We start from the raw sequence: 25,419 nt of genomic DNA on the forward strand, positions 1-25,419 counted from the left end.
GTTTAGAGGGATTTGGGCCAAATGATGGCAATTAGGACTAGATTAGCTTGGGATATCTGGTCTGCAGGACGAGTTGGACCAAAGGATCTGTTTCCGTGCTGTACATCTTTATGACTCTATGACTGAATCAGCCTTCTCCTGAAGAGCATCATCTATCAGACTGGACCATTCACAGGTGGTAAAAGAACATGTAAGAGGGAAAGAGTTAATTGAACCTCATCCTCACCAATTTACCTGTCACAGGCTCATTTATCCATGGTAGTATTGGTAGAAGTGACCATTGTATAATCATTGCAAAGTTCAGTAATCAGACTGAGGATGTTATTAGTCGAAGAGTGTGGTGCTGGAAAACACAGCCGGTCAGACAGCATCCGAGGAGCAGAAGAATTGACATTTCGAGTATAAGCTCTTCATCAGGAATGAGGGGTTGGCCAAGGGGGCTAAGAGATAAATGGGAGGGGGGATGGGGCTGGGGGGAAGGTAGTTAGATGAAATCGGGTATGAAGGTGATAGGTTGGAGAGGACGGGGAAGCAGATAGGTGGGAAGTAAGATGGACAGGTAGGACAATTCAAGAAGGTGGTGCCGAGTTGGATGGTTGGATCTGGGATAAGGTGGGGGGAGGGGAAATGAGGAAACTGGTAAAGTCAATGTGGATCAAATATAGACAAAACAGCTAAATTCCAAACATAAGATGACAGTTCAAGGAAGCAATTGACAGAGTGTAGCAAAATGGGAATTAAGGATAAAATTATCTAATGGTTGGAGTAAAACTGACAGAAACAAGTTGGTAGGATGGTCTGATAAGTGATAGATGAGGTTCAATTGAATAAACTTCAGTAGGAGCAATGTTGAAAGGTAATATAACATCAGGAGTACAGTTCTGAAGGGGTTGCAGGTGCAGGCAGATCAATGAAGATATCAGGACAGGTGAGAGACCACTTCATAAAATATGAGGTGTTCTCAGCTTTATTAATAAAGCCATTGAGTACAAGAGCAAGAATGTGATGTAAAACTTATATAAGGCGTTTGTTAGATGCCAGCTGAAGTATTGTGTATGTTTGTGGACACCAAGGAAAGATGTGAATGCATTGGAGAAAATAGAGAAGTGATCATACAAATTGTTCCAGGAATGAGAACCTTTGGTTAGGAAGATAGATAGAAGCTGTTGGGACTGTTCTCCGCACAGAAAAGAAACCTAGGAGGTTTTCAGAATCATGAGCAGACTGGATAGAGCAGACAGGGAGAAGTTGTTTCCCCCTCACAAAAGGAATAGGAACAAGGCAGCGTAGATTTAAAGTAATGTGCAAAAAAAGTAAAGTGATGTGAAAATAATGTTTTTCACACAGTGAGTAGTTAGGGTATGGAATGCACTGCCCAGAAATGCAGTGGACGCAGGTTCAATTGAGACATTCAAGACGGCATCAGACAATTATTTGTATAGAAACTGTGTACAAAAGTGTAGGGGAAAAGAAAGAGATTTGGTCAAGGTAATGATGCTTGTTTGAGGACCTAGAACAAGCATGATGGGCCAATAGCCTCCTTCTATTTGGAACAATCATGTGATTCAGACTCAAATAATTTTGTCTGTTTCGCAAATAACTTTCTCTCCATTGTAATGTCCAAGTTGGGGATGTTAGCAGTGATTTCACAGTAGACACACGGCTGTGTATATACAAGACAGTATTAGGTGATATATTTTTAGAAATTTAATTGAATTGAATTTATTGTCACTTGTACCAAGACACAGTGAAAAGCTTTGTCTTGCAAGCAATACAGGCAGATCACAGAGTTAAGTCACATTGATAAGTGAATAATAAGTAAACAATGGGAAAAACACAGGTACAGGCAAATGTTAAAAGTTTGTGAGTCCATTCAGTAATCTCACAACAGTAGGGTAGAAACTGTTTTGAAACCAGCTGGTACATGTGTTCAGGCTTCCGTACCTTCACCTCAATGGTAGAGGTTGTAGAAAAGCATTGCCAGGATGGGATGGATCTTTAAGAATGCTGGCAGCCTTTCATTGACAGTGAGCCTGGTAAATGGATTCGGTAGATGGGAGGTTGGTCTCCGTGATTGTCCAGGCCAAGTTCACCACTGTAGGAGATAAATGAAGGAGATAAAATTAGTAATTTCACAAATGACTCAAAACTTGGTGGTGTGGTAAATACTGAGAATAAAAGACTTAGTCTACAGGTTGATATGTATGGGCTGGTCAAATGGGATGAACTGTGTCAAATGGAATACAGTCCTGAAAAGTGTGAGGTGATGTATTTTGGGAGGACTAACAAGGCATGGGGAGTACACAATGAATAGTTGGACAATAGGAAATATAGAGAATCAGAGGCATTTTGGTGAGCATGTGCCTGGATCCTTGAAGGCAGCAGGATAGTGAGATAAGGTGGTTAAGAAGGCATATAGGATATCTTACTAGTAAAGGCATTGAACACAAGACTTAAAGAGGATGTGATGGAACTGTGTATAATGGTCTTTAGCTCACAGCTGAGCTGTTGTATGCAGTTCTGGTCACCGTACTACAGGATGGATGTGATTGCACTAGAGAAGTTGCAATTGAAATTAACCTGGATGTTGCCTACACTGGAGCATTTCAGCTATGAACAGAGTCTTGATAGATTGGGTTTGTTTTTAGAAAAGGCTGATAGGGGATCAAACTGAGGTGAATAAAGGTGAACTGAGGAACATGGACAGAATAGAGAGGGAGAAACTTGCTTTTCTTAGTAGAGGGGTCAATAACCAGGAGCACAGTTTTAAGATATGGGACAGGAGGATTAGAGAGTATTGAAACCCCATTGTCTGAAAGGGAGCGAAGGTGGAAACCCTCAAGCATTTAATATCTATTTAAATGAGCACCTGAAATGCCATTCAAGGCTATAAACCCAGTGCTGGAAAATGCTATGGATGCTTATGATCAGTGCGGGTATAATGGGTCAAAAGGTATCTTTGCTTGCCTTAAAAACTCTATGACTTTCTAAGACTCCTGCTGAGACCTACCTGACCTACTGAAGATATTAGGGTGCATGGAGGTGCACAACATTTTGATTTGACGAGAGAAATATTCCTTATGTCTAGAAGTTGGATGTTCTTACTTGTCCCTCTTTTATAATTCTTCTGTTGAATTCTGACTGATGACCACACCCTCCCCGCCCGCCCCAGTCTCAGAGCAGCGTAGACCATCCAAGCTCCAAATGGTCACTGCTCCAGCACACTGCACATGCCCGCCTCCACAATGCCAACCTTGCCGCCTCTTGCAGTGAGGCGCGGCTGCACACGGCGCCTCTTTGGGATCGAGTTGCCCGGACAGTCCTGACAACTGAGCTTGGTGCTCAGGAAGATCCTGCCTCGCAGCAAAAAAAAGAGACAGCAAACCAAATAATGACATGTAGACAATGAATGCTTTCTCTTCGTCCAGCACTGTTACTTCGAGATTTATATATAAAAAAACATTGTTCGTTGTTTCGCGAAATCCGCACATTAATATAGAATTAATACTTGCGGTCAGTTTAACTATTGGGGAAATCCGTTTTGCATGGTATACGAAAGTGGTGTAAGTACAAAGGTGTAAGTATAAAGCAGCACATGCAAAACCTGTTGCATGACAGTGTTCGCAGTTCAAAAGACACGCGGTCATTGTGTCTTTTAACATTCTGTAAAACAGTAATTTTGGCAAGCCGAATAAACATACCCTCCTTCACAAAACTGGAGCATCTCGATGTATTACTTCGTAGTTTTTATCGTTGAAAATGTTGTCAAACCTGGGAGTTTATTTGAGAAGATGCGGTCAATTGGAATACACTTCCCTGTGAATCCCACCATCAACAATTTTATTTAGAATCTCTCAAGTACTTGAGAGATGAGAATAATAGTGTTGGAGTATCTCGTTTTTCAAAACCTGGATCCTATGATTCTCCATATTTGTCGTCACTAATTTATGTAAAGGAGGCGAAGGTTGCTGACGGACAGAAGTGGAAAGTCGCCGGCCCGCCAGGCCACTAGCCTTAAATAACCTTCAATAGTCTATGTTTACAACACGGGGCTAGGACAAGGTGATAAGCAATGGTTATATATTCGCGATCAACATGGCAAATGAAAAGGGATGGAGAAGTAGCAATCCTAATCTGATGGTACATTAATGTGTCTGCTACATTAGTGGGCCATAGTCAAGCAATATCAACCATTTTTGACAATAAGATTTCACACATTCTGCGCGGCTATCCCAATGCGCTGAGCTCCTCTTAACATCTGTTAAACTACAAGAATACTGGGGGCGGTGTTTGCACTCATTGTTTATGTTAACAGGTGTTTGGTGCCTGGGAGATCCAAGACCCACTTTTCCGTTCGGTACATTTGACACTATTGGAGTTAGAACCGATGGATATGAGTACAACAACTCAATGAGGACAACACTTCTGAGCTTCTTGCATCGCGTTGCTCCCGGGACAAATCTGTCCTCTCGTGTTCCTCTTATACGGTAACTGGTTCGGTAATAAACCGATTCCTTAATGCGTGCAATGGTCAAAATCAAGAGGCTGCTTCATTGCTCGCACAATGTCAGTCATCATATTACATTGACCCAGAAATAATCATCACTGCTGGTCTTCCTACTCAAGTCTGTACGGGAGCAAGGTCATACATTCAACCATTGTTATTAACAAATCATATCGATGGTCTGCAAATATTTATTCCATTGGATCTATGGGAGAAAATACGGCCTCGGGCTTATAACAGAATAACGTCAAGCCAACTCCCAGAAGCATTAACAAAACAAACTTGTATAAGATTTACCTTGAGGTGCTGTTTGCTATTTTAACCACAGTTGACTGACTGCCACAGAGGTGGAAGGCTTCAGCTTGGCAGAGGGCAAAGGTCAGCTAATTGTGATTGGCTTATCTGCTCTCATCTGATGGAGAAGAGAGTCCTGAAGCAAAATATATTTTAGCAAAGTCTTGCTGGTGTGATGATCATGTTAGTTTGTAGCAGACAATCTGCGTTCACCATCTTTAAACGCAAAATCTGTTCAAATTATCTCACTATCTATAAACATATAAATGTGGGCCACGGATGTTATAATTCAGAATCAGCCACATGCAAATAATGTGTCGGTTTTTTTGCTAATTCCTCTTGTAATGATCGTATCAATATAGAAACAGGTCCCAACAATTCTCAGTATGGTAACCTAGGTGTCCAAATATTTAGCTTTAATTGTGAAAACTTGTAATATAAACTGACTTCGATTTAACCTGTCAAGTTTAAAATTCCAATCTAAATTTGATAACTTTTGAATATTATCGACCGGACATGTTAAATTGGCCACTGATCTTTGTTTAATGCAATGCTTACCATTGGAAATGCGAGATGTTACGTTGCTGCGGACAGTATTACAATCTGAGATTTAATTTTCTTTTGAATTTGATTAACCATGGGATAACTCTTCAAGACGTTTGACCTTTATTCTATATATGAGGACGAAACAATTGAGAAAGTAAAGCCTGTGCCTGAAATTATGACAAAAAAAGAACAGAAACTGCTGGAGAAACTCAGCAGGTCTGGCAGCATCTGTGGAAACAAAGTAGTCAACGTTTCGGGCCCACTGGGCCTTTTTCAGATCGTTTCAGATTTCCAGCATCCGCAGTTGTTTCTTCTTGGATTCCTGAAATTATGAACTTAAGTGGAAGAAATGCAAGGCTGAACCCTTCACCGAGTTTCCCCCATTCTCCATCAACAATTGCCATTGTCTGTACAATGTCCTGTATAACAATGCAGAAACAGATATACAATATGATACCATTGAATTGTTAATTGACAGTACAATCTGGTCGGATACATTTTAGCAAAGATCAACTGTGTAGTGAGTAGCGACCCCAATAGTCTAGCGATTCTAAGTTACATAATACGCGTACTTGCGTACAGAAACTACTTTGCCTGATAAATATATTGATTCGTGTCAGAAAACAAACGTGGATAATGTGGTTTACTCTTATGAATCAAACATGACTTTTAATAGAAAGAAATGCAAGCTATCTGAGGCTGTCCAATGTGCCTATCGCTGACATTCACTGGGCAAAAATAGCGTATTGTTGCATCACATGATCGAAACCCATCAACATGAATTGCAACTGCTGCATTAGGGCGAGGTTAACCTTGTGTTTTGGAGCAAGTACTGCTAGAAAGCTAATATAATTTCATTTTATATTGAACAATGGTACACATGTAAGCTCCATCTGTACAGGCCAAATTTCCACCTGCTCAACGCTGAATTTCGGGATTGACAGAGATGTAATGGAGACCATCGCCAAAACCTTAAATTAATTTCTACCCCAAAAAAAGGCTTTATAAATAACATTTTCTATTATCTAGGCATAGCCATATTTCCAGGTAAGGTATCTTTCAGCAGAAATAATGGGATAACTTTACGAGTTACTAAAAAGGCCAGTCTATCACAATATTAGTGCAGGGAAAACAACGGAATAAAGTTCGGCTGTTGGACAAAGGCTCATGAGCACCCAAATAGGCAATACAATAATGTGCTCTGAGGCACGAATATATTGCCAGAGATCTGCAGGCTTGAGAAAGCACCCGAGGAATCGGCGCTTCTCTGGAATACCAAAAGATAAACTTTTACTTAAAAATAGAAAACAGGTCACGTGTCGTTTATACGTTTAAGTATTGTTCCACCAGCCGTTTGCTGGACACTTTACATTGAAGCAGGGTTCGTGGGTCAGTATAATTCTTCCAAAAATATATTTTCCAATCAATGTGACCTATTCATAATATTCAAAAAAAATGCATGATATGACAGTTCAAAAAAGGCATTGCATAAAGTCTAATGCAGGCCTCATACTCTCACGAGCTGCTTTTTTGCAATTGCCATACCTGCGTAAGTTCACCATGTACATTTACATTTCATAACAATATTCCCTAATGCACAGAGCACCAGGAATTTTGCGCAACTTCCAGCTCCTGGGTGCACTATGGTGAGAGGGCCTGAGACAGTGACCTTACTTCAGCAAGTCCTTGAGGCGGTGGAATCATAAGGCATGTAATCATGAACCTTGAATTAATCCTGCTAACAAGAATACATGAACCAGCCAAAAGAATAAGAAATAAAATGCCTTCTATTTATACAATGCCTTTCACAACCTCAAATGTCTAGAACGCTTTCACGGCCAATTAAGTAAGATGTAATGAGCTTCAAACGACCAAGTAACCAGCACGCAATTTTGGCGAATTGATATTTCATTTTTCAACAGCTAAAATGTATAAGTAAAATGCTAGATATTTCATTAATGTTTTAATATCGCACTATAGACTAAGTTTGACGGAAAATGCGAAAATATACACTTGAGTCTTTCACCATCTCACTGAGGAAACAGAAAGCAATTAATCTGGAATTTTTTTAACGCACATCGTATAATTTGACAAAGAGCCATTTTGAGGATACTGTCTCTCTCTCTAAAAGTAAATATTTGCTCAGCCTCGGTGCTGACTTCCTTTGCTACGATAATAACACATCATTCAAATTTTCAAATGTTCTTTGTTAGTTTCACGAAATTATCCAGCATTAGCGGAAAAACAAATGGTTTCTTAGGTCTATGACTGATGCAAAAACATTCATGAGAACCTTAGAAGGAGTGTGAGTTCGATTGGCGAAATAGGGAACACGCATCCATTTCGGCAAGTTATGTATATGCAGTAAACTTTACAACCAATAATACGGCTTATCGAAACTTCATTAGACAGGTTTTCAAGAGAAAAAAATGACATGACATAGTTTGCACAAAGTCGCATCTTTATTTTTGCTTCAGGATCACAGAATTACTAACAACGATATTAATTATGTGAACAGTACATATGTATGATAAATACTTATATTTACATAATTAATTTGCATCTTATTTGCACAGTGACAAATCGACGAGCGTTTATCTCCGAGATAACTTGGGTGATTTAATTAACTTATGTACCTGAGATTGTTGGGATTGAACAACATTAGTTTCAGCCTCTCGGTAATGCTGCATTTCTGCATTGCAACAATATGTTGTGTAACATACGTAGATATGGTAGCCACATATTTAAAAAATGTTAACTGGAACTTGGAAATGTTCTTCCATTAGATTTAATTGGTTCGAACTTTCACAGGCGGCTTGCACTTAACCTCCAGTGCACAGCCATCCTTCTTCGAGCGCCCTCTCCCCACCGTTTCTGTCAGTATATCGTCGCTACTTTGGTCCCAGCATTTAGCAACTGAAATCTGATGGTCAGAACAGTGGAGAATTATATATTAAAGCACTGGTATCGTGACCATGATTACTGAGAAATGTCCTGGACTTTTTGTTTGTTAAAGTGTTACAAACATTTAGACCTGCACCTTATAGCGTAAGTAATGAAGAGACACAAAATTTTTGCGATATTTCGCCCAAATATAAAAAAAAGTTGGACTTGTTTATTTTGTATATGTCGCTTACACAGGGACTAAATCATTGGAACGCACCGCACTCCGTAAAATATGCACTGAGCAACAAGTGTACTCGTTTACAAATCCACTTCCTAGCGTACAATGCGATCCATTCTTTCTTTAGGGACATATATGTTGAAGAACAGTTAATGGAGGCTTTGAGTCCAGTTATCATCGGCGAAATTACTTTCTTTTAATCTTTATGTTAAAAAATTGAGAACACCCCTGTATGCTTTGTTTCCTCTTCTTAAAGAATATCAATTAAGTTATGACGAGAGCTATTTCATAACGTCATTGACATTCGGGAACAGTTTGTCAAATGTTTCAAGTACCAAGCATTCCCATTCCGAAATTTCTGGTTGCCATTTTACCAGGCAAAGTTCTTTCTTCTTTCAAGCCTGAGATCCGCAAGCAGTGAAACTGGACCGATGGTCTTTCACAACTCAAATTCGAAGCACACGAGAGATTAAACGAAAGTAACAGAATTACCCTGGTTTTTACAACCTCGAGTGATCATCTGCAGGAAATCCTGAGAGCAGAAAGCGTTTCAACGAGTTAGCGAATTGTGTGTTTGGCGAGTTTGCTGTCGGGAAACCCGGGGGGAGGGGGTAATGATCAGAGGAAATTTTGCTCCCAACTTTGGATGAACCTCGGGTGTTTGCTATTAAGTTCAAATTGCTTAAGGACTAAAACTGACATGTTCGAATCAAGAAAACCTGTCTGTGACGTGCGCTGCTCTTTCAAGACCAAAACACGGTGAACCTGAACAGCAAAGTTTTGCTTGTCGTGTTTATTTTTGCACAGATCTTCGTTTATACGTTGCAAAGTTTGCAGGCAGCTCTCAGTCTGGCTTTCATAGCAACAGGGGTCCGGAGAGAGGGATAGCTTAACACAATAAAACATTATCACTGGCTCGTGCCGCCTGAAGTCCTGACCAGAAATGTCCCCTTCACTGGCAACAAAGTGTTAATTAATTGAGGGGGGAGTAAGAGACCCCATGGATCGCAAAGAGGTGACCGTGCTGGCGGCTTGAGTCTTACCCTCTTTAATGCTTCCCTACCTCTCAATACTCTGTTCTGATGCAAAACATTGTTTAAAATTCAAATCCGCAGACGAGCCAAATCATAAAGCAGGATGGCAGTTATGGGAAATAATGTAGCTCGTGTATATTTGACCTTTTTACATTGCACTGGCTGCAAACGTGGCGAGTCAAATGTTGAAATGGCTAACGGTATCTCCCAACCGTAGCTCGTAGCAAAAGAGGAGGATAACACAAGTGAATTGACATACCGGTTACAAAACTGTTTCTCATTTTTAACGATGTGATAATGGCCAGAGTGTGAATTGATGCAATTTAGTGCGAGAGGAGGCGATTTCCAACGAGACGAGGCTCCTTGTCATTTGCAAGTGTGAGTCCCAAGGGGATGGATGGTGGCTTTACAAATCTCGATTGTAATTGTATGTGCTGGTTGTCCTGATCGCAAATACATGCACCGGGGTGGTACGGCCGGCCGTTTGTATTTCAACCGACTGAGAAGAAAACGGTATGACGTTGGGTGAGCTGCTGTTTAAAATCGCAGCTGCGTGCGCCTAAGATCTCCGTGCTTTACATATTCAAAAAGCAGCGAATGTCTCTTGTGACATGTTGATGTGCAATTAAAACATCGGCCACTTTGCAATTACTAAAATGAAAACAGTGAAACGGTGAGTACTGCAAAAAAAAAAGCACAATTACAATTGTAATCGGCGTGCATAATGCTGTTGGTTGCCGGTGAACACACCAGTAAAAGATGCTCTTTTTCCGTTTTTATTATTGTGTTGCTTCCCTGTTTTGAACTCTGAAATCGAGAGACATGCTGAGTGGCGGCAATTATGTCAAATCGCTTTATTCATTGCGTATTACCATAATCAATTTAGTAATGGTCCTTTGAATCAGCCACACAGATTGATTCCCAGTCTTTGCAACTGACGATTAGTTGACGAGAAACATTAAAGGGGCAATATTATAACTGCATACCGCTGGTAAATGTAAGGGTACACTGCATGCAATCAAAGTCAGCCAAGCAGAAGTTTTTGCGTCCTCCGTAGCTAGAATCAGAAGCATGACAGTTCATGAGTGGATTTCTCCAAAAGAAATATCAGGGCAGGGTGAAGTAATTAGATAAAAATGTATAACATTTCCAAATATGACTCTGTATGTGATCCATAACAGAATAACTCAGGCTTTTTGCTCAAATCTGCCTCGAGATGTCTCGTCTCGTGAAAGTTCTCACAGCACACGAGTGATTGAATTTAGAATCAGATCTGCACACCAATGGACATCGGTCTGGTTCAGATTCGCGTCAGTGATAATATATTTAGCTTTTCAATGACTCCCCGAGAATCCAATTTGCATTTTTTTTTTGAAAGCAACAACAGATCCTGCCTCCTAAGTCTAACTTTGGCGGTCGGTTCGAGAACTGCTCGGTTCAATCGACTTCTTCAAGATCACGACCTCTCAGTGAGTGTGGTCTGCGCATAATCCATCAGCTCCCTGTCCTGCAGCCCCACTGCTCTCGCTGCCAAGTTCACACTACTTGGACACAGGATTCTTTCCCTCATTTGACGTTTTAAACCGAAACAAGCCGGGACGCATTCCTTTCATTTTACCGCCTGTTTAGTTCAAGTTCGTTAAAATGTGCCCCAGAGCTCGCCAGCTCTAGGTCCCCTCTTTTTGCTTTGACAGATTGTAATGTACCCCGGCGTTCCCTAATTGATTGATTAATTTTCTCTCTGTCTTCAAGCTGATATCTCTAACTAATTTCTTATAAGCGCCAGTCTTTTCCTTTCCAACCGGGTGCGATGCAATTAGTCTTTCGAACAATCTTAAGCAAACGTTTAGCGACGTCAGCTTGTCCCGCATAATTTCCACACACGTCAATCTAAATTCATTTTTTATTTATAATCCCCCATTATTTCAGGCGAATTGAATTTCTAATGTCACCGGTCGAATTTTGAGGAGCAGAATATCGCATTCGTTGTGGAAAATCTCAGCACATTCTCACGGAGACAGGGTAGACCCCTCGACCTTAAAGCTGCATTTTCGTAACTCGTTCATTTTTAATGTATGTAACCATGTACAGCCCCCCCCCCCCCCATGTTACTTAGTAGCAGAAATAGCTGGTAGGTGATGGTATTTATAATCCAGAAATCTGTCGCGAAGGGGGAAAGCGGACGTACAAAATAAAGCGAAAGGCGAGGATCATAAATTAATCAGAGCTTAAATTGCAACAAAAGAATTCTATCGATGCCGAAAGTCCAGTTCAGACAGGCTACTTGCATTATTATTTAGAAAGAGGAAAAGGCCGAGCGTGCAGCTCAGCTGGTTGGTTTATTGACATGATTTTTAACTTTTAAAATAAATCAACTTTTAGAGGACCGTGGACCAAGGTTATTGTCTGGTAACCCGATCGAGCAGCGAGGGATGTTTTTTTTCCGAAAGAGGGCCACAGCAGGACAGGCAGCCGAGCGAGGACTGCGGGATAGCAGGAGGATTAAGCGCCGGTGAATAGAGACGGTGAGACAGAGGGGCGAGAACAAACAAACAAAATAAAAGACCAGGGGAAAGAAACGGGAGCAAAACACAGGACAAGGGCCACGAGATGATGATACGAGAGGCGAGGTGCAAAAAGAGAGGGGCGATAATTTGAGACTATGTTTAATCGTTTCGGTGGAATGAGGGGGGGGGGGGAGAGGGCAGAGGGGATGGAGGACAGAGCGAGGGTCTGCAGCAAGTCTCTTGCAGCCGAGCCGAGGGCCACTGGCCGCGAGCTGCTGCCTGCAGCTTCCCTCATGCAGCCGGAGCTGGGGAGGCCGGAGTAGGGCGGGGCGCTGCTATGTAAATAAGACGGGCTGATTGACAGGCGCTGCCCGCCGCCGCTCTATCTAACCAGAACTCAGCAGCAGCGTCCACCAAAAGCACTCAGGCTCTAGAGCAGTTCCTGCAGCTCCATGCAGACACCTTCCTAACCCAGCACTCAGCCAAAAGCAGGGGGGAAGCTCAACTATATGCTACTTCTCTAGTAACAATCGAATTCTCCTCTTTTCTCTCTTTCTGCCCTTTTTCTTTTTTTAAAAAAAGAGATTATTTTGTGTTTCTTTTTTTTCCCCCAATTTCTTCTGTTGCGTGCGGGTGTTGATTTTGGGGGGGGTGGGGGCAAAGCAATGTCTTATCCTCAGGGTTATCTGTACCAGCCGGCAGGTTCGCTGGCTCTTTACTCGTGCCCGGCGTACAGTGCTTCCGCTCTGACCGCCCCGAGGAGCGACGAGCTGGGCAGAGCCTCGTCCGGCTCGGCGTTCAGTCCCTACGCGGGCTCGGCAGCATTCACAGCCCCCTCTACAGGCTTCACTAATCCGCTTCAGTACTCAACTGACCCCGCTACTGGATTCCCGTCCTACATGGTACGTCAATAAATTTCAACTGACTACATTTGCATTATTCTAAACATTAATTTATTTTGCATTTATTTCGTGCTCTGTAATTTGAGCAAAAGGCTTTTAACTTTAATGAAGTTTGCTGCCGGAAAATGTTCGAACGTGTTACTTGTTAAATTATATACAAACTGGCTTGATGCAGCACAAGAATGGTGCTACCATACGCCAAGCACAGTCCGTAAATGTCGTGTTTTCATTTAAAAAAAACAATTCGAGTAAGGGCAGTATTGAAAAAGGGTGAGATACAATTTTTAAAATGTACACCGATTTCTGAACAATACAGCACGACATTTGGTTAAATGTGAAATCACACACACACACACAAAAGTTTGATGGGTTTTTTTTGAAAGGTCGAACTGCAAACGTCGGTAGGGGGGAAAAGTGGCGAACTGCACACGGTCAAAGTTTAAAAAAAAAATGACTGCTTTTTCGAAGTCAGGCCGGATGGGTGACTGAAACGCCGTAGAATGCACATAGTCAGGGAAGGTCAGCAGACTGTGTCGGCGCAGGCGAACCTCAATAGCTACCATATCCCAAAGTCCGGGAGCCGCAATTGCTTCAAAATATGATTTTTAAAAGTGGATTTACTGTTTGTAAGGTTGATAACGTGCTTGATGAGAATGCACAAGGGAGATCCGCCGCCATTTTTAGGTGACATGAAAAAGAACTTTAAGAATTAAGATGTTGGGGGGAAATAAACACCTATAACAATATCACTTCGATTAAATTCAGACCAGAAACTCAAACTAGAGAAACGTATTAGACCTCTGAGTGAATGCAATTGCATTTCATTATATTAACTAGATCCATTATGCAAATGTAAAAAAAAACTGTTTATATTGCAAATCCACTGATCAGTACATTGGTATGTCTATGTGTTGGCATAGTCATTGATATTTTGTTGTCTTTTTAGGGTTCCCCGTACGATGCTCACACTACAGGGATGGCTGGAACCCTCAGTTACCACCCCTACGGGAACGCGGCTTATCCTTATCAACTCAACGACCCGGCTTATAGAAAGAACGCCACCCGAGACGCCACGGCCACTCTCAAAGCCTGGCTACAAGAGCACAGGAAGAACCCGTACCCGACCAAAGGGGAGAAGATCATGCTGGCCATCATCACCAAGATGACCCTGACCCAGGTCTCCACCTGGTTCGCCAACGCCAGGAGGAGACTCAAGAAAGAGAACAAAATGACCTGGGCTCCGAGGAACAAGAGCGAGGACGAAGAGGAGGAGGAATCGGGAGACAGCGAAAGAAACAAGGAAGGGAGCTTGAAGAAAAACCACGACCAAAACGAAACATCAGCTGAGGATGAAGGTTTGTCCTGTTGAAAATTGTCTCCCATCATTTGATGTTATGCAATTACGACTGACAACATAGCATTTTATTAAGACAAATGTCTGAATCGATATTTGATGTCTTCCTGCTATGGTTGACTTAATGGAGCCAGGATGGGCACATTACTGACCGTGCAACCACACATACACAGGCTGAAACAGCATCAGCACCCTTGCCAACATTTTTTTTTACGAATGGCAAGTGTTCGCTTTTTGGAACACGCATTTTAAATATTAGCAGCTATTAATTTCAGACGGAGCAGTTGAAGGAAGTCTGAAGTATTCCGCGTTAACTAAGTTAGGTTATCACACGGGGCATCTTTTGTAGTAGTTGGCACTGGAGGGGAGCTGATCAGTTCCACTCCAGAACCAGTTACGCCACGCTGTATCCTGGTTGCTTCAGGAATTCAGTGCCCACTGTACCAAGTGGCAACCACTTTCAAAAACATACACCAGTTTTGCCAGCGGCCTGTGAGTTTGCCTGAAAGGATGGCGCGTTTCGCTTATGTGTTTTACTTCCGATGGCGTTGCTTTCCTCTTTGAAAGGCAAAAAAGTTGTTGCAACTTATTTAACCGCGAGTTGTTGTGGTTTGATTTTTCAGGCATTAGTTTGCACGTTGACACGCTAACCGAGAGCTCCTGCTCCCCAGAATGCGAAGGAGACAAAGTGAGCAGGGTGGAGGGCAGCATTTGTGAATCTGGGTCCGAATCGAAGGAAAAATGTGATGACAATTGTATCGATGATGACGACGCCGGTGGTGGTGATGATGATGATGATGATGATGGCAGCGATGAGGAGCGGGAGCTTTCTCACAAAACTATGAATTCCTCGCCTCTCACTCGGGTGGACGCGGCGCTGCTTCACGTTCAAGAAGACGAGAGCTCGGGGAGTAGAAGCAAACACAGCCTGAACAGTATCATCACCTCCGTTTCACAGACTCCAGCCAGCAAACCCAAACTTTGGTCTTTAGCGGAAATCGCCACCTCGGATATTAAGCAGCAATTCGGACAGATTTGTTCTCCGTCGCCGAACTCCTCTTCGTCGACCTCTGGCTCTACCTACCCGGCCACCTCAATCCTGGGTAGGCCCATTTACTACACTTCACCCTTTTATACTAACTATACGAACTACGCCAACTTTAACCATCTGCAAAGCCAAGGCATCTTGCGATACAGCACCAACGAGACTGTCTTAAACACTGCCTCCTTGCACAAACAAAGCACTGACTCTCTGAAAAATGCCAGTCCCCAGCTCGAGCAACACTTCAGGGCCACAAATTACGACTCCAAAAAAGGTACGTGCTGATACCAGCGTTCTGCTTACAACTTGAGACCTGCACTGAGGTGCAGGCCATTAGCCATAGCAATCAAATGCCCTTAAAACGTCGTTACAGTACAAAGCTCCCAGTCCAAGTGTAATATGTTTGAACTACATAATGTGCAAGGTACTTGAAACATTTATTTCTCTGGACTGGAAATGTGTACTAGCAATAGTAGTTGTTAGGCTGATAGCTATCCGCAGAGAGTGTAACTAAATGATGGTTGTATTTTTTGACAGACCCCAGTGATGTCTGCACAGTAGGAGTGCAACCATATCTATAGATGTGTTATCAGCAGTGCAAGTAAGTGATCATATGAAAAGACGCATCTAAGATACAAACTTTGGAGTTTAAGCAGTGAAATCAATGTGCTGCAAAACGAGGAAGGGGGGATACAAATTAAATATTGGTCTGACTGAAAATTGTGTAAACTTATTTCGTGACATTATTTATTGGCAACAGACATGTAGGGTTTATAATAACAAAGGCCCACCCCGTCACAAATTCTGCAATATTTTAACCTGTGCTCAGTACGTCTCTGAAATTGTGACAGCTCTATGCTTACCAGTTGGTTGACTGGGATTCTGTTTTATTTCCTTGGTCTGCAGGTAGGTGTCACAATTGCTTTGAAAATGTCAGCGAGCCATCCCCCAGCTATTAAGCAAAAAAAATGTATATAGTACTGGATCACATCTTGTGCCACTGTATAGAGAAAACCCCACAAAGCACTATTTTAATTCACAGATGATGTTACTAAGAAAGCAAATCCCTGCAACATATCTCTGCATTTGTTGGTTAATTATTATTCTGTATATGTGATTTTTGGAAAATGTCTTCTCAGGTTTTCTTCACTTGATCCGTTTATTTGCCACGTTCTAGGTGTAATGCGGCTTTATTGTAAAACTATTTGTAGATATACAGTAGAACAATGTGATTGAAGAACTTGAGTATCTGAAAAGTGGAAAACATTTGATATTTATTTTTGTAACGATGACACAAAGCTTCTAGTAATTTATGCAAGTTGTATTGCAATGGAATCTGAACATTTTGTAAATAAATCTGCTTGTTTTTTTGGAAACGTGATAACAGTTACAATCTGGTTGTTATAGGGACTCTTTGCTAATTTATATCTTTAAATGTAAATAAAATTGAGTAGTCTGCAACTGCAATTTCTTTGAAATGTTTGAATTATTTGGCATTTTCTCTTCAGAGGTATATTTGAATTTGAAATATTTGATTTAGTTTGGTTTTGGAAACTGAATTAAAGTCTCTTTAAACATGCGTTTGATACTTATTTCAATGCAAAATTATGATATATTAGTTTTGATGTATTAGTAGGGATTAAGACTGAGAAATGCTAGCAAACATTCGGACACATTCCAATAGTAGTGTTACGCAAATTTAAACGATAGACAAAAGCAATTAAGTATTAAGTGCTTAAACCGCGTTTTCAGCGTGAGGATCATGTTTAGGCCCCTTTGTATCTTTGCTTAGTTTTTTCCCCCAGAGTTTGTCATTTACCTGTTGTGTTAGATCATCAAACCGAGCACAGTAACATTCCCGTAGTATAAATTCAAAACTCCGATAATCTTCCGCTTTGAATCGCATGCGAAGGTAAATGATTGGAATTCACACTATGCAATGTTGCGGCAAGAATGGGCTTTGTAATATTTTAGGGCTGGTCAATTAAAATCGGCTGGGTGAAGCTTTCTTTAAAATGGAAAACATTAATTAGAATATCTGAAGTATATATCTGGTCTCAAGCCAATTCGCAATAAAACAAAATACATTTAATGAAAGTAGGCATAACGATCATGGTGGACTGAAATCCGAATAACATCAGCAGGTTGCTTTTGCTTCATCAGAAAAAGCCACAATTTATTCGATGGCAGGGAACATTGTGTTTAACTGAAATCTGAGGACGTGCAATTAATTATTATAATTAGCGCAATTTCTAAAGGAACATAAATATCCAAAATTAGCAAATGTGACAACTAGACGACCTGCAACAAGGCCGTTGACTTCGGTGCAATCAATCTCAAAATATTTCAAAGGCCCCGTGTATTCCACTCGGCGCAATGAGTAATAATGGTATACTGTGCGATTTTGAAAGGGGAGCATTAGGTCCCAGCGGGAGAAATATTAGTGGCAGTTCCGTTTGGAACGGCCAGTCGGGGTTCATTATGGTGTATATTCGACAATTTATAAAATCTTGTCTAAACATCTGCCATCTCAAATGCCTCAATCTGGCGGCTGAGGAGAAATTGCTTTAACAGGAGAAATTGACACGCAGGCTCTGATAGCTTCCCAAGTGACTTATTTCGCTCTGGAAATTGTTGGCGTTGGTCACTTCTCGTTAGCGAAGGGCATTTGAAAGTGATCCCCTGCAACACTTGAAGCCCTCAGCCTTCGGGATGTTAAGTGTCTAACGACCCATTAATTGATCAAGCCTGATATTGTTATACAGTAGTTCTTTTATTCAAGAAGAACAATGACTTTTTTTTGCCGTTTATCATTTATTGGAAATGTATTTCTTCCTCGCTTGACAAGAAAAGCCAGCCTTGTTAAACCAGGCGTAGGGTTTGACAGTCTCCGCAAAACAATCAGAGCAAAATCAGCTTATGTTTGAAAATTCTGATTTTACATAGCAGGTCTAGTTTTTTTTTTACATTGTACTAGGACCCGCATCCCCCCTCCCGTCCCATCCAATGGGCCACATCGTTAATAATTAAACAAAAGGTGACAACCAAATATAAACTCACACCCAGTTATTTAACTAGGTTGATGTCCCTTCCCCCAGAATTAAACAATTAATCGAAGCACTGATTTTTTTTTCTAAAATTTGCAATTGATCCATTATCTAAGAATATAGCTTTTCTTTTGGTTACCGGTTGTACTGTCTGGTGAAGGTGCCAGTGGTTTCTATCGCAGTATTAATTAGAATAGACTTTGCATTGTTTGCCTGTAGACAGAAGTGGTCATTAATTCGGCAATTGCATAACAGGGACTCAAAAGGTCACCAAGTGAAGAAAGTATACTCTATTTAAATAGTGCTTGGTATGAATAGGAGCGTGTCTCCAGGGCTTCAGAAGAACAACTCCAAAGACTAGCTCGGGTGATTTAAGCGCAAAGACAAACAGTCCACAACATCTAGTTCAGGGCGCTTTATTCGAACTGATTTATTGAAATTTAATCTTTACTCTCAGGTGGGTTCCTGAGGGTATGTCGGTGTTGTCACATATTACTCGAGGCAGTTTCAAAATCGGGCTGCCGCTGTTCCTTTCTGTAGTCTCTTCAAATGTCAACATTTGTTCTGAATGAAAGAGTTATTGTTTCTCTGAGAGGGACACGGACCGCCCTTTTTTGGCTAGGGGAAATCTTTACCGTGATTGTTTGATTAAATGCAAAATACAGTCTCAAAAAAGAAGCAGCACACCGCGCGTAAATGTGACAATGTTACTGTTTGACAAGCTGCTTTCTGAAAGCCCAGTATCCCTGCTGGACAAGGGTTGCTGAGATGTGTGCGCTTATTCAAGTTAGCTGAAGAAGCATTTCACAAGCCTAATGGGAACAGTTTGAATGCCATAATGAAGACAATCAGCTGCCTTTGCTACACGTTCCTTGACAATTAAATAACCCAGAAAAGCAGTGAAGTCTTCGCCTTGAATGAGCTAATTATCTACATTAAATGTAGAAAGTGCACTGACAACACAGTACCACCCTTTCTCCTTACCCTGTCTGCAAATTATAACCATCAGCAATATTCAACAGGAATCCTCCTTAAGTACACATTACAGTATATTTATTCAGTAACATAGAGAATGACTGTACTCAATACTTTTTTTACGAAAATTTAAGATCTGGATTTCAATGGACAGTCACTATGTATGGAAACAGTTGTGGTAGTAGTTGCCTGTGTGTGTGTTGGGGTGGGGGTAGGGGGTAATATTGGTTATATTAATGCAATGGTTAAGTTAATCGGAATTCGGTGTGTGGGCGTAGGTATCATTGGATCGTGCTAGGTGATTTCGTTTCATTTCCTTCCAGGTAATATTTCGGATCCACAGGATAAGCAAATCACACACTCATGACTCTCCATCCACCACTGCGATACAATTAAAACCATTAGCAGCAATACATTGGTAGAAATATTTCCAGGACGATACCCGGTTTGTTTTATCTTCTTTTATTTTAAAACTCCACAAAATAGTCGATTCTTACTTCGGCAACTGTTATTTAACAAATACACTTAAATATGTAATGATGCTTCAGTTAAACGGTACTAATCAGGAGGCAATCCAGTCACAAGTAACAACTGTTCAGGTATTTGTGTGGATTCAGAAGCATTCCGTGTAGGGATGGGTCAGCAGCGAATCCAGAAGAAAATGTTAAATAATTTTCTAGTTTGTTTCTAATACAGTTTGGCGTTGTCTCACCAAAATCTGTTCCCAAAAGTTTGTAAAACAGTAATCTTAATTTCTGCTAACTTTAGCCAATTCATTACTCCATTTGACAAGAAAACATTAGAAGTCCTAGCTTGCACAAAGAAACCACGCCAGTTAACAATCATTGGCGAAGACTACTGTGCGTCCCAAGTTTGCGAGGCAGAAATTGGTTTGATATTAATTCGTGCCAGTTTCTCAACAATAGAGATGTGAACGATAGCTTCTAACGATCTGAATATACGCGCCCAAAGAACAAATATGGTTATTTTCTAAGTTCTAATTACTTTGTACAATTCCAGGTAATTAACCGACCAAAATGTGGTGTAATTACATTTGTATTCAAATCGACTAAAATAATTCTTGTATACATTTAAAATAAAAACATAGCGAAATGTTTATAATAATTTTTTTATTATTGATAAATAATATCTATGATCAAGATGTGTTATTGTTTTAAATAGTTGGGGAAAATCAAATACCTAAATAAATATCATACATTAAGTGCAGTTAAAGAAAACCACGATGAATGTTTTGTTTTAAAGATTTAATTTAGTAGAGTGCGCATGTTATTCTATTTAATTTTGGAAAATAGAATAAGTGAACATATTATGTGTGTTTGATGAATAGGTTGGCACGATTGATAATGCAAAGCCATCTAACTATTATCAAGCTGTACAGTCACAGTACACTCTCTCATGTGCATGACAGACACATGCAAGCAGTCACTCTGGGTAAAAATAGAACTTGTGTTTACTGGAGCAGGTCCCCCGAGCCCAGCCAATAGGCAAGGATTTGCTAATGAAGTCATTCCTGATCTGGTTATAATTTGGTAAGCAATGTTGCTTCTTGCCCTCGCCTGTTCTCTGCGGTGTCTAGTAAAGGCAGGTTCACAGTGTTCATTCTGTAGCCTATAAATAATCATTATGATGGAAAAGGCCGAAATGACAAACAAATAGACGGCAGCTGGGATTGATGAGGGTGATCAAAGTTAGTGGGCAGGTCCTGTTCAAAGTATCAGCATGCCTCAGCCCCATAAAGGTGCCAGCAGCCCCTTTTTCTTGCAGATCAAGGAATGGGGCAAAACGAGTGGATTTCTAACCCCTGACATTTCTCTAGAACAAAGACATGGGAACTTACACGATACTAATTACAGCACCTCGGGGGACCCTTGGAGTCGGCAGAGCCAAATTAACACGAACGCATTTTCGAGACGGTTTCGCCATATACATTGTAATTCATATAGATACGCATACCTGGTTACTTTTACTTCCGTGTCAGTTTAAGAACGCCTTAAGCTAACCACTCATAAGTCAGAAAATAAACAGCATATTTTAGAAGCATTCCAACTCTATATTGCATTTTCCAAGAAGTAATGTAAACACCAGCTTCTGTAGGCAGCATGTAAAAAGCTGATATATAGATATATTATATAAAATAACAAAAGTGTTCTATTTACCATGTCTGCTCGTTCTTTTACTTTGTCCTGCCAATGCTCTGGCTTCCAAATTATGTCCTCACGCAAACGGATGTGTACGTTTTGTTTTGTGCAAATCGCTGAGGCTATTAAAATGTTTTATAGTTTCAAAGCCCTAATTGCGATTGTAAATCTTTAATAAGGCCCAAATATCCCAGATGCACAGAACTCTTCCTCGTGTTATGTCATGTCTCCTCCTGTCAGTGAAAAATACCACATGTAACTTTTTTATTGGGTTGGGTGGAGAGGGGGACAGCGCATTAACAAGTCCATTGCACATAATAATACACAAATCTAACGTTACACTTGTTTTTGTTATGGCGTTTAAGATTCATCGACATTAACAAAGCTTGTGTTACGATTAGCTCAATTTTGTAATTTCACCACTTCGATTATTTTCAACTGAACATTGACAACTGAACGACGGCTAGGGCGAGTTTAGCATTTAATTTCAGAACATTGAAAAGCACTAGCAAAGTCTTATTTTTACACACCCAGTGTTGCAGTATAAGCGCCTATCTGCACAGTTCCAATTGAAAAAGATTTCTGTTTGACTCTCGCCTGAGATAATACCAAGTTCCCATATACCTTACACATATTTATTACCTTCATTTGGGGACTTAAAGGAAGTTTTGTGCAGGGGTCTGGTAGGGGCGGTTGTCATAAATATTCGTTCTGTACTGTAAACATTGCCTGGCCATTAGAGTCTTGGAGTCGGGCAGACTATACAGATTCCTCAACTGCAAGGATTTTTGCAATCCACATTAGATTTCTGTCATGCTTTGCAGCAGAACACGATATCCCCTAAAGAACCAAGAAAAAATATCCTGACAGCTAACATTAGTTAAGTGCGCAATGAATAAACCCTTGCGCGCAGTTTCGGGGCTAATTAAGATTCTGTTTAAAGTCCCTGTTTAGCAGATCTGCATGGAATGTTAATGCAGCTTTGACTAACTGTAAGAAGAAAACTGCATTTTAAGAGCCATTCTTGGGCGATAACATCTCTCACTTCTGTATTCAAGGTCTGTCCGAGCCTGTTACGAAGTCATTATCTCAAATTACTCCATCACTTCATTTTAGGGTTTGGGCAAGCAAGGCTCTCTGCTTAGTGAGAAGCTGCCTCGTCTCACAAAGCCTATACTCTCTGAGGGGATAAAGGATGAATTAAGCCAGTATCTCTACCTTAGAGGGTTTGCTCCTTCGAGTTCCTGGACAAATATAGCCAGAATTCAGTAAGCAGATTATATCTATTGCTGGCGTCTCAACTGAAATCCCCGAAGGCTTTTTGACCCTTTGAAGTTTTCTCTATTTTGCTTACACAGAAGTTTACATGATTAAGTCAGGTTTTTACAAGGCTCAACAAGGAAAATTTAATCACCTCTGGACACTCAACACCAAAAATACGCAAGGCGATAAATTCTGCAACTTCAGCAAGCTATAGAAATAACAGATTTGAGGTTTCTTTTTAATTGAGCGGAAAACTTTATATATTGTTGGAGGCCTGTCACTTACAAAGTTCACGACGCAAGGAGTTTACAGAAGTATGTTCAACTAATTAATTTAAACTTGACTAAAATGTTGAATCCCTATAAACAAATGTTATTAGTGGATTATTGACTCGCGGACAATTTGTGACTTTTTGTTTCACAAACCCATATGACTCTCCGAAAACAGATTTCGTTGGTACGCATTAAGTAAAAGTGCAATACTTCACTTGTCTTAAAGCCCATTTGCACCATGTCTGAAGCAAAATGCTATTTTTGGAAACCGCTTCCCTGCAGAAGGCTAGCACTGCAAACGGCGACTGTTCGCAGCTTCGTTACACTCTACGCAAACACACACGCTCCGCAAAATTCGTTTGATAACCTGTTACTGTTCTGAAAGTTTCAATAACAGAGAAAACTAGCCATTGTGGACGCGCTAACAATTTTGTATTGGCAAATCCTGACGGATTATCTGGCTATGGTTGTGTTGTTATGCGCGGTGTCCTTATAACAACAAACAAATTGCACATTTTCTATTGCAATTTGTGCAAGAGGGTTTTTGTTTTCAAAATTGGGATCGTTCGTTGAGGAGAATTCTGCGCTGCATAACTCCATAAATGCTCTTAGTCCCTCAACACAGCAGCCTCGCGACAGGCGAGCGTTAAAGTGGCATTATCATTCATTAAGATTATGTTTAAAATTAGATGCATCAACAGAAAAGCCACAAATCCGTGTTGGTTTTCTTTTTCTTTATTATTAGGTATTAAGTTGCAAAGCAGGTTAAGGGCACTGGCAACAGGGCGACCTACTGATTATTCCTGCGTTGGGGTATCGCTTCATATTCTTCCTAAGCTCACTTTGACTATCGTATGAACTGGAGACTCAGCAACGTGAGGGATGCGCGGATGTTCCACACTGCCCGCCTCCAGAACACACATACACACACACACACACACAGACAAACGAATAACTTTGCAGTATGTTAAATCCCAAAGCAAAGCCAGGACACTCACTTTGAGACAAGCTCTGCTTTCAGGGCACTCAGCTTTCAGCGAAATCACCCAGGAATATTAGTCTTATTTCATTTAATCACCAAGTCCTAACAACGAAGATTTCAATTCATTAAAGGCACTCAAAAATTCTGCCCAGCTGTTTCCAGCCGCTTGGCTGAGGACGAGGTGGAGAAAGATTCGCAACTCAATCCTCAGAAACGCTGGGCTGTGTTCAGCATAATTCATCCGTCTAATTACACTTTCATCTCTTTCTTCTTAAATGATCCCAGTTATAGACAGATGGCCCTTTCGCCGAGCCCCTCTGTTCCTACGGTATTAAATAAAGAATGTGATACTTGCAGAAATCCCCACTATATCTGCAGGCATTTACTACTCATTTACATCTTTGATCAGTCGCATGGAAACAAAAAAAAACAAACTACATTTTAAAAAAGATAACGCAGAGGGAAGGGAACACAATTTTAAAAAGCGCGCACGAGGGGAATGCTAATGCCGACATAATTAAAACGGTAAACTTTCCCTTTAAAACTTTGAAATTGTCAGTTGATCTGCTGAAAGCGACCAGCAAATGACAACGAGGTCATTCCACTCAAGACAGCACTGGCAGGATCAGTGGTGTCCAGACATTTCTTGCCATATAAACTGGAACGCTTTAAAACCACTGATGACATCCAGCATATCATTAAGGAGGGGCGAACCCGCTCGACTCTCGGAGAGGAAGGAGGACTCGGTGTCCCAGCGCTGAAAAAGAAACCCTTGACTATATTAATAAGAGTAAAATTTAAGTGCCTTTTAAAAAGGAATAGATGTAACATTGGTGCGGTCGCCTGAAGGTGTGCGTTTCACATTTTGAGTGACATGGCTCTTTTTGGTCACACGAGGTGACTTGTGCCCTAGAAATCAACGTACACACTCACACATTAGTCTGAGCAGCAGCGGTTGGCGGCCTGTCTGCTTGCATTCACACGAAGTGTCTCTTGACCACTTTTGTACATGTAAAGAATCATGAATGGTCTGCGCTAGCATACGTTTCACTCCCTCAGCAAAGACCCATTGGTATGTTATGTGACGCACGTGAACCGAAATGTAATGTTTGGAAGCAAGACTTATTTGCTGACACCCAGGCTATATTCTTTGTGAAATAATTTAGACTGACCCATTACCTTACTAAAGGAACTAGCCCCCAATATTAAGGCATTGGAGATCCTTGAATAAGATCAGCCCCTCTGCCAAGCAAGTAATTGAAAGAGAAAAGTACGAGGGCATATAGCATTTGAAGATTTGGATAATTGGAGTAAACTTAACTCAGCCCAGTTTCAGACAAAACATAGTCATTTGATAGAAAAAAAATCCCTTAGCCTTAACATGCTTGGTAGTTGGATGCCAAACTTTCTTCTC

At 40.9% G+C, this 25,419-nt stretch overlaps 1 protein-coding gene across 3 annotated transcripts; it reads left to right on the forward strand.

Moving 5' to 3' along the window:
* The first annotated feature begins 8,065 nt into the window (after positions 1-8,065).
* irx2a (iroquois homeobox 2a) lies at positions 8,066-16,886 on the forward strand. 3 transcript variants are annotated; one of them, XM_043689643.1, is made up of 4 exons: positions 8,066-10,175; positions 13,858-14,266; positions 14,889-15,581; positions 15,845-16,886. In XM_043689643.1, the coding sequence occupies exons 2-4, from the start codon at positions 13,888-13,890 to the stop codon at positions 15,886-15,888; spliced, it is 1,116 nt and encodes a 371-aa protein (XP_043545578.1). In that variant the 5' UTR covers positions 8,066-10,175; positions 13,858-13,887; the 3' UTR covers positions 15,889-16,886. The 3 variants fall into 3 exon arrangements, with proteins under 3 accessions (XP_043545578.1, XP_043545577.1, XP_043545579.1); XM_043689642.1 differs by lacking the exon at positions 8,066-10,175 and adding an exon at positions 12,222-12,911; XM_043689644.1 differs by lacking the exon at positions 8,066-10,175 and adding an exon at positions 13,400-13,537.
* The last annotated feature ends 8,533 nt before the right edge of the window (positions 16,887-25,419 follow it).

This window comes from Chiloscyllium plagiosum, chromosome 5 (assembly GCF_004010195.1).
Source record: "Chiloscyllium plagiosum isolate BGI_BamShark_2017 chromosome 5, ASM401019v2, whole genome shotgun sequence".
Taxonomy (NCBI): Eukaryota; Metazoa; Chordata; class Chondrichthyes; order Orectolobiformes; family Hemiscylliidae; genus Chiloscyllium; species Chiloscyllium plagiosum.